Source organism: Thamnophis elegans, chromosome 7 (genome assembly GCF_009769535.1).
Source record: "Thamnophis elegans isolate rThaEle1 chromosome 7, rThaEle1.pri, whole genome shotgun sequence".
Classification (NCBI taxonomy): Eukaryota; Metazoa; Chordata; class Lepidosauria; order Squamata; family Colubridae; genus Thamnophis; species Thamnophis elegans.
Window position 1 is genome coordinate 65,054,292 of NC_045547.1, and position 12,965 is coordinate 65,067,256.

The following is a 12,965-nucleotide window of genomic DNA, read 5'->3' on the forward strand; positions in this document are numbered from 1 at the left end:
ATAGAAATGAAATAGTTTCAGTTAGAAGTCTGTTACTTATTATATCTTCACAAACGTTCTTGCACAATTATATCTGTCCTTGTAAGGATCAATTGATAATTATGTTAAGATGGAACAAGAGAAAATATTTACATAGTAGCTTCAGTAAACAAAACAATATTGGTTTAAAATTAAAGCTATTAAATTCAGAGAAAGCCTAGAATATGTTATAGCTTCCAGTAACATCTGAATTTCCCTATGACTCATTTTCATGTTGATTTCTACTAAAAGGAGGAGTTCTTTTCATAGGTACTGGGGTTGGTGGGTGGGACTATTACACTATTTAAATCCCTTGTCAGAGTAGAACAGCTATTTCTTTAGGACAGTCACCATAATAAAAACCAGAAAAGAAAATAACTTTTTTAAAAAAGCTTAACAATCCCAAAGATGAAGTTTATGTGGCAGATTTTTGCAATATTTTATGCAACATATGGCTATCAGCTCATTCCTAGGATTAAAGAATGTGGAGTCACTTGTTCACAGGTATGTTACAATTTGATTTATATCTGCAGCCTCTAAACAGCATCATCCTTTCTCCATTATCTGATTCACGGAGGGACCTGCATATTTGCTAGTTATGTGTCCATAGAGAAAGATGTCAATCTTTTAGGCGCAATCTTTTTCTAAATACAGTATAAATCTGTGTAGTGTTAGGATTCAGAAAAACCTCAGGGTTACATTTTCAGAGAATTGATAGATTTGTTATGTTGTATACTGAGACTGGTAATTCTTGAATACATATGAGATGCTACATTATTACCATGAAATATCAGGGATATTTCTAGATTTTTATATATATATATATATATATATATATATATATATATATATATATATATATATATGTGTGTGTGTGTGTGTGTGTGTGTGTGTGTGTGTGTGTGTGTGTGTGTGTGTGTGTGTGTGTGATGTGTGTGTGTGTGCATGTGTATGTGCGTGTATGTGCGTGTATGTGCGTGTGTGTATGTGTACATATGTGTATATGTGTGTGTGTATGTATGCATTTATGTGTATATATATATATGTATGTATGTATACTATATATATATATATAATCAGAAAAAATGCAGCATATTGTCATGTCACCATTTATTACTTTGATTTATATAAAATCATTAATACCTATGTTTTAATTTCTAAACTGAATGAAAATATCTTGATTCAAGTCAAAATATAAAGCTGTGCATTAAAGTATGTTTACATGGTAATTTGAATATGTAAAATTTAGATTTGGTCTTTCTGGACACCAATTGTGTTTTTTTAAAAAAATACATTATTTCTACTGCACTTTTAGCATGTAGTATTCCAAGAATGGTGGTTTTCTAAATTAACTCCACTTGAGGGCAGCCTTGCAGATGGTCTGAGTTAGAAGTCAAAATTGAGAAACGCTACTGGATGCTTGAAAAACTGAGTTTGAACCACAAAATGTTAGAATGTGTTTGTTAGCAGTATGTCTGAAGCATAACTGGAAATCCAACACTGGTGATAATTTTTCCTGAGAGGACAAATGCTTCAATTTACCCAGAAAAAAAGGGAACAAGCTCACATTATTGTTTCCCAGGACAGAGAGAGTTAGCTGTGTGGGCTAATTATTTGGTGGTGTTATTTTTAGAGAAAGAAAGCTAAACTCCTTGGATTATGTAAATATTTAGCATACATTAATTTCTGCCTGGTAAAAAAAAACCATGAGAATTATCATTGATGCATACTATAATATTTTTTGAAGAAATGATTTGTAACATGATGTTGAGGTGCACTTTCTGATTTTGGTATCTCATTATTTAAGAAGTTATCAGCTGAAGTTGACCGATACAATTCACCAATTTTGTGTTGAATGGGCCTTAGGGAAAGCAATGATGGATTATTAGGTTGGTGCTGATCCACATTTGCAAAGTGTGTACTACTATAGGTGATTCAGATTAATGTTGTGCACCACCTTGGATTTAAAGAGTAAATGGTGCTTTGGAGTGTTTCAGAGCACACACACACACACAGCTCCTTAAACTAAATGTATTTGGAATGTATAGCAGCTGTGAAAGGCAGCTGTGTGATCCCAAGAAAAGGCAGAGATGCTTTAAGAAGTAACAAGGAACTATGGCTGTGCTCCAAAGGACCTTTTGCATTTAAATTTAAAGTTCTCCCTAGTCCTCACACAGGTGTTTGTTAACGAATTGTTTCACGTGGCTGAGCAAACCCAAATACACTTGCCTGTACTCACATCTTGGAACAGGACTGGGGAAGCCTGGTTCTGAGTCTATCTCAGCCATGGAAGTTCATTCTCTCCTGTGACCAATATATTTTTCAAATGTCATGGGGGTGGGGGGTGGGCGAACAGGAAAGACTTCAGGAACTTGAGGATCTTCCCTCAAGTTCCAGAAGAAAATCTGGGGATATAAATGTACTGATGAAAGAAATGTCCTTCTGGGTTCGGCTCCAAGTGGGGAAAAAGACACTGGAGACATGGAGGCTGCTTGGAAAGATGGTTTATTGGTGGACAGGACCACATGGCTTGAGGGACCACATGGCTTGAGTCCTGAACAGAAAAGGTGATCACATGCTTCAATGTTGGTGGAGAAGAAGAGAAGGGCTGAGGGAGGGGCTTGCTAGGCTTTTTATAACCTGTTCAGTCCCACCTCTCTGTTTCCTGTTCCTGTGTAAGAAATGTATTCTGATTGGTTGTCAGACTCCCATGGGGCCATGCATGGGCAACTCTCTAGGCTGTGTTTTGAATCCAGGTTTGGTTGAGTTCTCAGATGCCATGTGGTGAGTTGGGTAAAGTTCCTTAATCCCATCCCCCTACAGCTGAAGTGGAGAAGTCTTTATTATGTAAAGGGGACTAGCTTGGCCTTCTTAATGGCCCATTGATAAAGTATGGGCAGGAAGCTACAGGCAGCTATTCTGTCTTTTAAAACATGTTTATTTCTTTTCACATCCAGAGAAATATTCTGCCTTTTCAATATTTCCTAGGATATTTCATTTTTCTGGGAGAGGGCTGGGTGATAACTTCCTACAGTACAAACCCAAGAAATCCTTGCCTGAAGGACATGCACCTGAAAAATTGTTTGATACCACAGGAGTTGTGCTCTTTCCTCAAACTGCATATATTTATTCAGCTATCCACAACCATGTTGGGATGTGGCAGAAAGAGGAGGGAGAATTGCAATGCTATCCATGGCGATCTCATGCTACTCTTTTATGTATGTTGAGCAATGAAAGGGTACTATTGATTTAAATTTACCTGAAAGGATCCTTATGAATCTTTGCCAATCTGGTCTCCCTTAAATGCTTTGAGACTAACTCCCTAAATTGCCAATCTCCTGGAAGATCCAAGTTGGGAAAGCTGCCACTGCAGAAGATTGCACGGTTAATAAGCTACATTACCTAACCTATAAGCAGAACTTATAGGGAAATCCCCTGATTTGACTTGCATCCTGGTGCAGTTAATTTTGCAACTTGTGTCTGGTGAACTTCTATGTGTGAAGAATGGATACTTTGCTGCAGTCTGATTCTTGAGAGATGGGGGGGGGTATGTGCAACACACTGAAAATGATAAATGTTCACAATGTGGATTTCTTTTCCTTTATTTCCTATGATTAAAACACATTTTCAAAGGAGGAAATAGCAATATTTTACATGGGATTTCCCTGCCGAAGGAAAGTTGATTAAAAAGCAGTTAATGAATAATGAGGGAGCTCTTTCCCAATCAGATGTGACTTCGGTTCTTCACCTTTGGTACAGTTCAGCTTAATGACATGTCTGTTGTAACCTGCACAATTTGAGCAACTAGAAGAAAACAGCTTTAAAGTAAAAGTAAAGCCAGACTCAAAGATTTGCCTATAAACTGGACTGCGGTGGATTCACGTCACATCATCATTTTTGCTGATTTGTTTTGAAAGAGGATTCAGATTAAGGCCCCTTGCTGATCAGAACAAAAGAAAGAACTCAGTTAGCATTGATTCATCAGAATTGAACAAATCAGCCAATTGTTTCCCCCCAAAAAAGCTGGGCAGGGCAGAAAGGAAGCACTTGTAAATGTGTTTTACTCCATTATGCTTAATGGATGATCTTATAATCCCTGATGTAATGCTACTCCATAATGTTTCATTGTCACTTCTTCAAAAAATGCTGTGGTCTGTAAAGTTCAATTCAAAATTAAAAAAAATATATATGAAAAAGATCACATTAGAATGGCAACTAAGCCATGGCCGCACCTTGGTTTGTAGTGGATTGAAAGAAGATTTTTTTTAATAAGTGCAATTTAATGGGAATTTTGAAATCCTTCCAGGGTCTGAAATGATTTCTAAAAAGAAGAAAAATAAGGTAGTGGCAGTCGTAAACCAAATGGTCCATTCATTTGAGTACAGCAGACTATTTCTTGATCCAACTGCAGTCCTCAGTTTAAAAATACAAAGAATGCCATTTGCTTCAATCAAACAAGCTCACACATTGCATTTTTCTATTAAGTGATTGATGTCTAGATCAGTAGTGGGTTGCAATTTATTTTACTACTGGTTCGCTCATGTGTGTGTGTGTGCTCACGCACTTGTGCAATGCTTCTGTGCATGCGCAGAAGCCCCTGAGTGGGTAGGCAGAACCACCTGCTGTTGGTTCGCCCAATCCGTGATGAACTGGCAGCAGCCCACCTCTGGTCTAGATATACCCCCCTTCCCTGATTTGAATTGTGAGCCGCCCTGAGTCCCCTTCGGGGGAAAAGGGCAGCATATAAATATAATAAAATCAAATCAATCAAATCAAATATACTTCTGCAGATAAGTTTGAGATGTAGCTTGTCTCCATGATGGTGCAAGTATAAGTAGATTTCTAATGTACAAGTTGCATTGTTTTTTTCTGCCTTGTTGTGTGCCCTTATAGACCTTCACAAATACCCACCCTAAAGGCTGCCAGTTCCCCATCAAGAATACACATCTCTATATTAATCTTTTCTCATCCAAATAATAAACATTTATAATTTAATGGAGAGTTATTCCGGTAATATGGAAATATATTACAAGGAAGGGGTTATTGTACCCATTTCTTGGATTGATTGAATTTGGCCAGTCAAGGCAGAGGGGGTGACTACTCCCCCACTAATGATTATACTATTAGTGTATGAATGAGAAAACACAGGTAAAGTTGGGGCAATTTGTCCTGTGGCCCCAGCTTCTGCTAGTTTGGATTACACATTAACTTTGTGCCCACAATCATGACTGTCATACAAATTACTCAGCAGAATCACAAGAGCATTGCGTAAGCCAGGCAAAGAATTTCTGAAAATATATACATTGGAAAAATGAACACATTTCAGATCCCATTTTTGCAGTTCTGAGATGGTCAAATTCTTTTCAGATAAAATACGAGTTGAATCTCGTTTTAGAAGATAATAGGAAAACAACCTTTAAGACATGGAGTACCGCATTAAGCTGTTTAGTGTAGGCCTGGAGATCTTCCCAGATCAGACAAGGGACAGCAAGTGGCCAAAATCCAACAGCAAGTTTTTGTTTTACAGAAAGGAGAAGCAAAATAGGAAAGGGCCCTGTGTAAAAGAGAAGACATTTTAATATCTATTCTCCACTTCAAGGGCTGAAAATGTCAGTCCTTGCCTTCTGGAGATGTCATTGTGTCCCTGCTGGGAATTCTAAATCACAACTAGGTGAGATGGGAGTAAAAAAACCTCTCAGATAAGAGCAGTGGTGGGATGCGGTTTGGTGAGTGTGCTTCGCACGCCCATGCAGCATTCAAAAAAATGAACTTTTTAAGCTTCAAAAACTTATCTTCTATGTCAGTGGCTGTGAGTAAAACAGCTGTTGCGTGGCAATCCACTGTGCCGCGTGAATCAGATGAGCTAAAAAACAGGGAAATATAGGACAGGAAAGCACAGGGGCAGGTGGGCGGAGCCAAATACCGGAACTACTGGTTCGCCCGAACCGATCCAAAGCAGCTGAATCCCACCCCTGGATAAGAGTTGATTAAAAAGTGTAAGAAAATTATCTCAGGGGTCTTTATCTGCTTCTCTTTTGAAAACAGGTTACAAGATAACCAGGAAAAGGCTAGTTACATGTACATTCTGACTTCTCTAGAATTACAGGGAGGGAGGGAGGGAGGGAGGGAGGGAGGGAGGGAGGGAGGGAGAGAGAGAGAGAGAGAGAGAGAGAGAGAGAGAGAGAGAGAGAGAGAGAGAGAGAGAGAGAAGTGCCTATTTGACTGGTACAGTCATACAGAAATAAGAAAGGAAAGAAAATCTCCCTCCAGGCATTAATACATCTTCTGTTTAGTAGGCTAGAGCTGATGATGAATCTGCCTAACATGAAAGAGAAACAGTTTTGCTTTCTTTATCCTGTATATTGTTTCAAGTCCTACAAAAGATTAGTATTTTGTGCTGTCCTTACATGCCATATGCTCTTTGAATCATTATGTCAATTTGGATCAGCACAACATGTCCTCATATGTTCTTTGTTCTTTTCTTAGAACCAAGTTGAGGAAATAGGATTGAAATCCATTCTGGACTTGTGAATTTTATTTCCTCATTTTTGGTTTTACACCTGGATGATTCCTTATTTTCTCATCAAGTTCTTACTCATTGCAGACTGCAGTTTTAAGAGTTTATTCCATTTGTCTAGTCTCCCCACTTGTGAAACGTTAGAGAGATTTTATTTTTTTAAAAATGTGTATGTAATGAGATATCTACTTCAACCATCAACAGCAGTGGTGGGATTCACATTTTTTTTACTACCGGTTCTGTAGGCGTGGCTTGGTGGGTGTGGTAGGGGAAGAATACTGTAAAATCTCCACTCGCTCCCCACTCCAGGGGAAGATTACTGCAAAATCCCCATTTCCTCTCAATCGGCTGGGACTTGGGAGGCAGAGAATAGATGAGGTGGGGCCAATCAAAGGTGGTATTTACTGGTTCTCCAAACTACTCAAAATTTCCACTACTGGTTCTCCAGAACTGGTCAGAACTTGCTAAATATCACCTCTGATCAACATCCATAATGACTTATACCAATATCAGAATTATTGTTAAGGTTCGCTGAACAGTCAAGCTAAGTGCTTAGACTGGATTTGACATTTTTATAAATAATGTTATTAGGTTTTTATCCTGTTTTTTTAAAAATAACATGTTGGAAGAAGACTCCCTAAAACACTGATCTTGGGTATCTGACAAATATAAAACAGTAAGAAAAAATGAGTCTTTTTCTAAAGGCAAACTAATTTTTCCTAGAAAATTGTATGCTACAATGTTATTACAGATTTTATATTTATTTCTAATTATTTAATCTCACCTATTGCATTTTATCTCATTTTTTGTTCTGTACAACCTTTTCATCTGTCACAGTAGATTGGGATAATTATTTTTCTTACCTGTTTCTTGAATTATTTTTAGGAAGTTCTCAATTCTTTCTGTATGTTTAGAAATGGCTAAATCATTTTAATGAACAAAAGAAAGGGAAAGGATCAAACCTAGCTGCTAAAAGTTATGATTTATGTAACAAAAACTATGAAGAAATTGATAACTAAGAACACCATATACATAAAAAGATAAAGGTTCCCCTCGCACATATGTGCTAGTCGTTCCCGACTCTAGGGGGCAGTGCTCATCTCTGTCTCAAAGCTGAAGAGCCAGCGCTGTCCAAAGATGCATGGAGCGCTGTTACCTTCTCACCAAAGGTGATCCCTATTTTTCTACTTGCATTTTTTACATGCTTTTGAACCGCTAGGTTGGTAGAAGCTGGGACAAGTAATGGGAGCTCACTCCATTATGTGGCGCTAAGGATTCAAACCGCCGAACTGCCAACCTTTCTGATCAACAAGCTCAGCATCTTAGCCACTGAGCCACCATGTCCCTCACCATATACATAGATCTGCATAAAATATTCCATATGTGGATGGTTTACACCAGGGGTGTCAAACTCGCAGTCTGTGGGCCCAATGTGTCATACACTGGCTGCGCCCAACCCCATTTTAGCAAAGTGAGAAAAAAGTTATGATACGTCTCATAACAATATGATGCCACAAGTTTGACATCCCTGATTTACACAGTTAAAAAGTTCATTAGAAGTAAATAGATATAGTAATGGAGAAGATTATTCCTGTTAACCCAACTGCATGTACTGTATACACAATCTACGATCAGGTGGAATTTATGGGCATCTTCTATATCGTTTGTTTTTTTAAAGAAAAAATGATTTTAGGTGGCACTGTTACATCTCCAGATGAAAAGCTGCAAAAGCACCTGATTGTGCTATCGGGGAAAAGAAATGTTGCAGTTGAGATAACAATAAAATGTGACTCCCTCTCTGGATCTTAGGTCATAGGTTTATAAAAACACTTGGATTTGAATTATTCTTGGTAATTCCAATTTGCTCAGGCTTAAGGCTGATATATACAAGTCTTTGTGTGCAAATGAATGCTCAAAATGCAGCATTGTTGATAGCACATTCACATCTACAATGCCACATTGAGCACAATATTGTGAAACAAAGATTGACGTATACAGATTGTGAAAGGATCCTAAGTGACTACTGATTCTACTTGTTTTTATGAGTTATACCTTGTAGCACATTCCTTTCCTTACTAGTTAAAAGGCATGATGTACTGTCTTTGGGGGAGCTTATTCCCTATGTAAATTATGGCATGCCACCTTTCCATTCTCTTGGATAAAGGCAAAATGTCTTGATCAGGAAGCTCTTGCATGGCTAATCTATTCTGGGGGGTCATACAATGTAGTCCCTCGATGAAATAATATGCTGGAGATCAGTGACGTGCAGTGAGGATTATGGTTGGTGAGGCAAGAGCGTGGCAGCGGCAAAAAGCAACGTCCCCGCCGTTGTGTTCGAGAGGCCAGGTGTCTCACGTTTATGGTGGACATAAACGTGAGACGCCTGTTGGACACAGCAGCGATAATGTCCCTGCCGCTGCCACGCTCCGCCACCTCGCCCCCCACCTCCTCCGACCCCACCGCTGTGTCCGACAGGCCAGGCATCTCACGTTTATGTCCGCCATAAATGTGAGACGCTTGTCGGACATAGTGGCGAGAACGTCCCTGCTGCTGCCGCGCTCTGCCGCCTCGCCACCTGCTTCCTCCGACCCCCGCGCTGTGTCCAACAGGCCAGGCCTCTCGCGTTTATAGTGGACATAAACGTGAGACGCCTGGCCTATCGGACACAGCAGCAGGGATGTCCCTGCCGCTGCTGCACTCCGCCACCTCGCCCTTCTGCCTCCTCCGACCCCATCGCTGTGTCCAACAGGCCTGGGGGCTCGTGTTTATGGTGGACATAAATGCAAGATGCCTGGCCTGTCGGACACAGCGGCGGGGACGTCCCTGCTGCTGCCGCGCTCTGCCTCCTCGCCCTCCTGCCTCCTCCGACCCCACCACTCTCTATTATATCATCTTTATAATATTGCATCTTCAAAGGGATTTGGTTGGTCTAAGTGAGCAAGGCACTGAGTAAAAGTTGACTTCCTTGGCTACTCAGTGCACTAAACTAATTTTCAAAGGGGAGGTCTAGCATACTTGTCAAATTAGTTCATGGAGATAAACTGCATTGAGTTGGCAGGTTTGAATTGCACGTCTTTCTAGAAATTGCATTGTTACCTCTAAACCTGTATTACTGTACCACAGACTCTTTTCTTTGAAAAGGAAGGTGTTTTTGACATACTGTATTTTCAAGGCTTTACAGACACATTACTATAAACATTATTCTTCACAACTTCCTTATGTATTTTGGTTATCTTTCATGAAGAAAGCTATATTTCATCTTGTTTTCCTTTTAAGCTTCTTCCTGGTTTGCATGCTGGGGTTTTTTTTTGCATTGCAATTTCCCCAATACTGTTTATATTTGCTTCTGTGTGGCTTGGCTTCATAATAAATTGAATTATGTGACTATTCCAAGTACTAATTATATCTGTTTTTCATTCTGTAAAGTCAGTTGTGTAATCTATCTGGCCTAGCAATTTCTGAAAGAAATTTAGGATTAGACTGTGGCAGAGTTCCCACATCTCATGTTATAACTACGATGAGAGTAAACTACAATGGGTGGCTTTACATTTCATGTTATCCATAAATCACACCTGGGATTAAATCATGCTATGCTTAATCTTATACCTGATGACAATCTGTAAAGCTCAGGTCAATTTAACTTTCTCTGTGCAGAGATGGACAGATTGACATTAAAAATAAAGGACAAAGAAGACACAGAATATTACTTACCATGGAACTGATTTTACAATTGGTTAGAGATAAGAGGTAGAAAATAGATGAAGAAAGATTATTGCTATGTATGAATTAAATATAAAGATGGTTTATAATTATAAATATGCTAATATAATTAACAGAATGATAAATAAGCTAATATAAAGAGAAATCTAGTTACAAATATTCTATTGCGTTATTATCACAATTGTATCACAGCAGCCAGTTATTTCGCCAGATTTGGCATTGATTACTAGTCGGGCCCCACCCAAGGGCCTAGGACGTCATAACGTATTTTCGTAATATGCGTGCGGATCCAAGCAGTGCGGCTTTTTGCATTTGATTGATGGTGATTTTGCATTGTGTTGTGGTTGTTGTTATTGTTGTGGTTATTGTTATTATTCTTGTTGTTATTGTAATTTCCAATGAATGATCTTAGCAATGTGGTCATGGAATTGTAGGTAGTCAGTCTGTGAAATTTTACTGCACTCACTGATCAATTGGTCGGCTGTCTCGTCTTTCTCATTACAGAGGCAACATTTGCTGTTGGTGGTAACATGTTGAATCTTTGCCTTCATGCAGTTTGTGGCTAAGGCTTGTTCTTGAGCTGCCAAAATAAAGCCTTCTGTTTCATTTTTCAGTGCTCCTGATCTTAATCAGTTCCAAGTTAGTTTTTGGTCAGCTTTGCCTTCATTATTTTTCAAGTATTGGCTATGCATAGCTTTGTTTTTCCAATTTTCAGCTTGCTTCTCAATTACTTCTTTCTTATATTCAGATTTTGACTTAGTTGTCTTTAAAAGGCCTCCTTTATTTACTTCCTTAATCATTGGTTCTTCCCTTTTCTGGATGTAATCATTCAAGCTGTATTTTTCTTCTTCCACAGTCTGTTTTACTAGTAGGAGTCCTTGACCACCCTCTGCTCTTGGTAGATATAATCGGTCAACATCACTTTTATGGTTCAAAGCAGGATTCATTGTCATAAGCTTCCTTGTTTTTCTGTCCAAATTGTCCAACTCCATCTGGATCCAGTCAATTATTCCTGCAGAGTATCGAATGACAGGTATAGCCCAGGTATTTATTGCTTTTATGATGTTTCCTCCACTCAATTTGGACTTTAATATCTTGCGAATTTGTCGAATGTACTTGGCTGAAGTTAATTCCTTGACTTTATTATGCATTAAATCAGAGGCCTCTAAAATCCCCAAGTACCATATTTTCACGACCATAAGGCGCACTGAAAATCCTAAAATTTGATCAAAAACCGGCAGTGCGGCTTATAACCCGGTGCGCTTTATATATGGAGCAGTTTCCCTCCCCAGCGCCCAGGCTTTCTCCTCCGTTCCTGCCTCCCGTCCCTTCCACCATCTGAGCAGTTTCCCTCCCAGCGCCCAGGCTTTCCTCCTCCGTTCCTGCCTCCCGTCCCTTCCACCATCTGAGCAGTTCCCTCCCAGCGCCCAGGCTTTCTCCTCCGTTCCTGCCTCCCGTCCCTTCCACCATCTGAGCAGTTTCCCTCCCCAGCGCCCAGGCTTTCTCCTCCGTTCCTGCCTCCCGTCCCTTCCACCATCTGAGCAGTTTCCCTCCCCAGCGCCCAGGCTTTCTCCTCCGTTCCTGCCTCCCGTCCCTTCCACCATCTGAACAGTTTCCCTCCCCAGCTCGCCCAGGCTTTCTCCTCCGATTGGTTTAATGGGGAGGTCCGATGGAATAGCGCTTAATGGGAAGGATTAATAGTTTCTCGGGTTCAAGCTGCGGATTCTAACTTTCACAAAGGGAACTAAAGCTGAGGCAGGTAATTGCTTTATTAAAGCCGATTCAGTTCGCAGGAGATATTTGGTGCGCTTCTTTGAAAATCTCCCTCCCAATTCTGCCCAACGCCTCCCCGACCTTACTGGACGAACGGTGCGGGGGGGGGTGTATTATGTAGTGCGGAGTCCGAGGAGTGGCAGATGTTGCGATTTCGTTAGTAATTTGTTTGTTTGGCGAAAGTTGCGCGCGGATGAATGTTGCAAAAAAAAACGTGCGGCTTATAACCCGGTGCGGTTTATATATGAAAAAAGTTTGAAAAATTAATGTTAACTGATACTGCGGCTTATAATCCGGTGCGCCTTATGGTCGTGAAAATGCGGTACTTGTAGCCTTCTCCTGGTTTTACTGCCTTTATCATTTCTTCATTCTCAAGTTCTATTCCATCATCTTCTATGACCTTGCCTGCTTTGGTTGCCATTGTTGCACATTTGTCAATTCCAAACTGCATATCAATGTCTTGGCTAAATTCTTTTGTGCTTTCAATTATAAATTCAGTTCAGCTTTTTTAACCAAACAATTCAAATCATCCATATACACAAAGTCAAAATTTTCAGTCCTTTCTTTGCAAGTTCATATCCATAGTTCATCTTCTTCAAAATGATTGTCAGTGGTAGCATTGAGAGTATAAAAAGTAGGAGTGAAAGGGAATCACCCTGGAAAATGCCTCGTTTAATTTCAACTTCACCCAGTACTTCTTCATTAGCTATAAGCTTCGTTTTCCAGAGGTTCATTGAAGTTTTCATGAACTTTATATGTTGCTGCTGATGCCAAAGATTTCTTGAGGCATTTCTTGATGCAGCTATGGGGAACTGAATCAAATGCTTTCTTATAGTCTATCCAAGCCATGAACAGGTTGGTTCGTCTTTTCTTTGAATTCTTTAGGATTAGTTTGTCAATCAGCAGTTGGTCCTTTGTTCCTCTTGAATTTTTGCAG

At 39.7% G+C, this 12,965-nt stretch overlaps 1 protein-coding gene across 4 annotated transcripts in view; it reads left to right on the forward strand.

Annotated features, from left to right (window-relative positions):
• Positions 1–392: 392 nt before the first annotated feature.
• The window catches only part of LOC116511631 (putative interleukin-17 receptor E-like), a 64,855-nt gene continuing 52,282 nt past the window's right edge, over positions 393–12,965 (forward strand). For all 4 annotated transcript variants that reach the window (XM_032221784.1, XM_032221783.1, XM_032221786.1 and 1 more), the window contains exon 1: positions 393–522. In XM_032221784.1, coding sequence (XP_032077675.1) covers positions 427–522 — 96 coding nt within the window. In that variant the 5' untranslated portion in view covers positions 393–426. The remainder of the gene's footprint in view (positions 523–12,965) is intronic.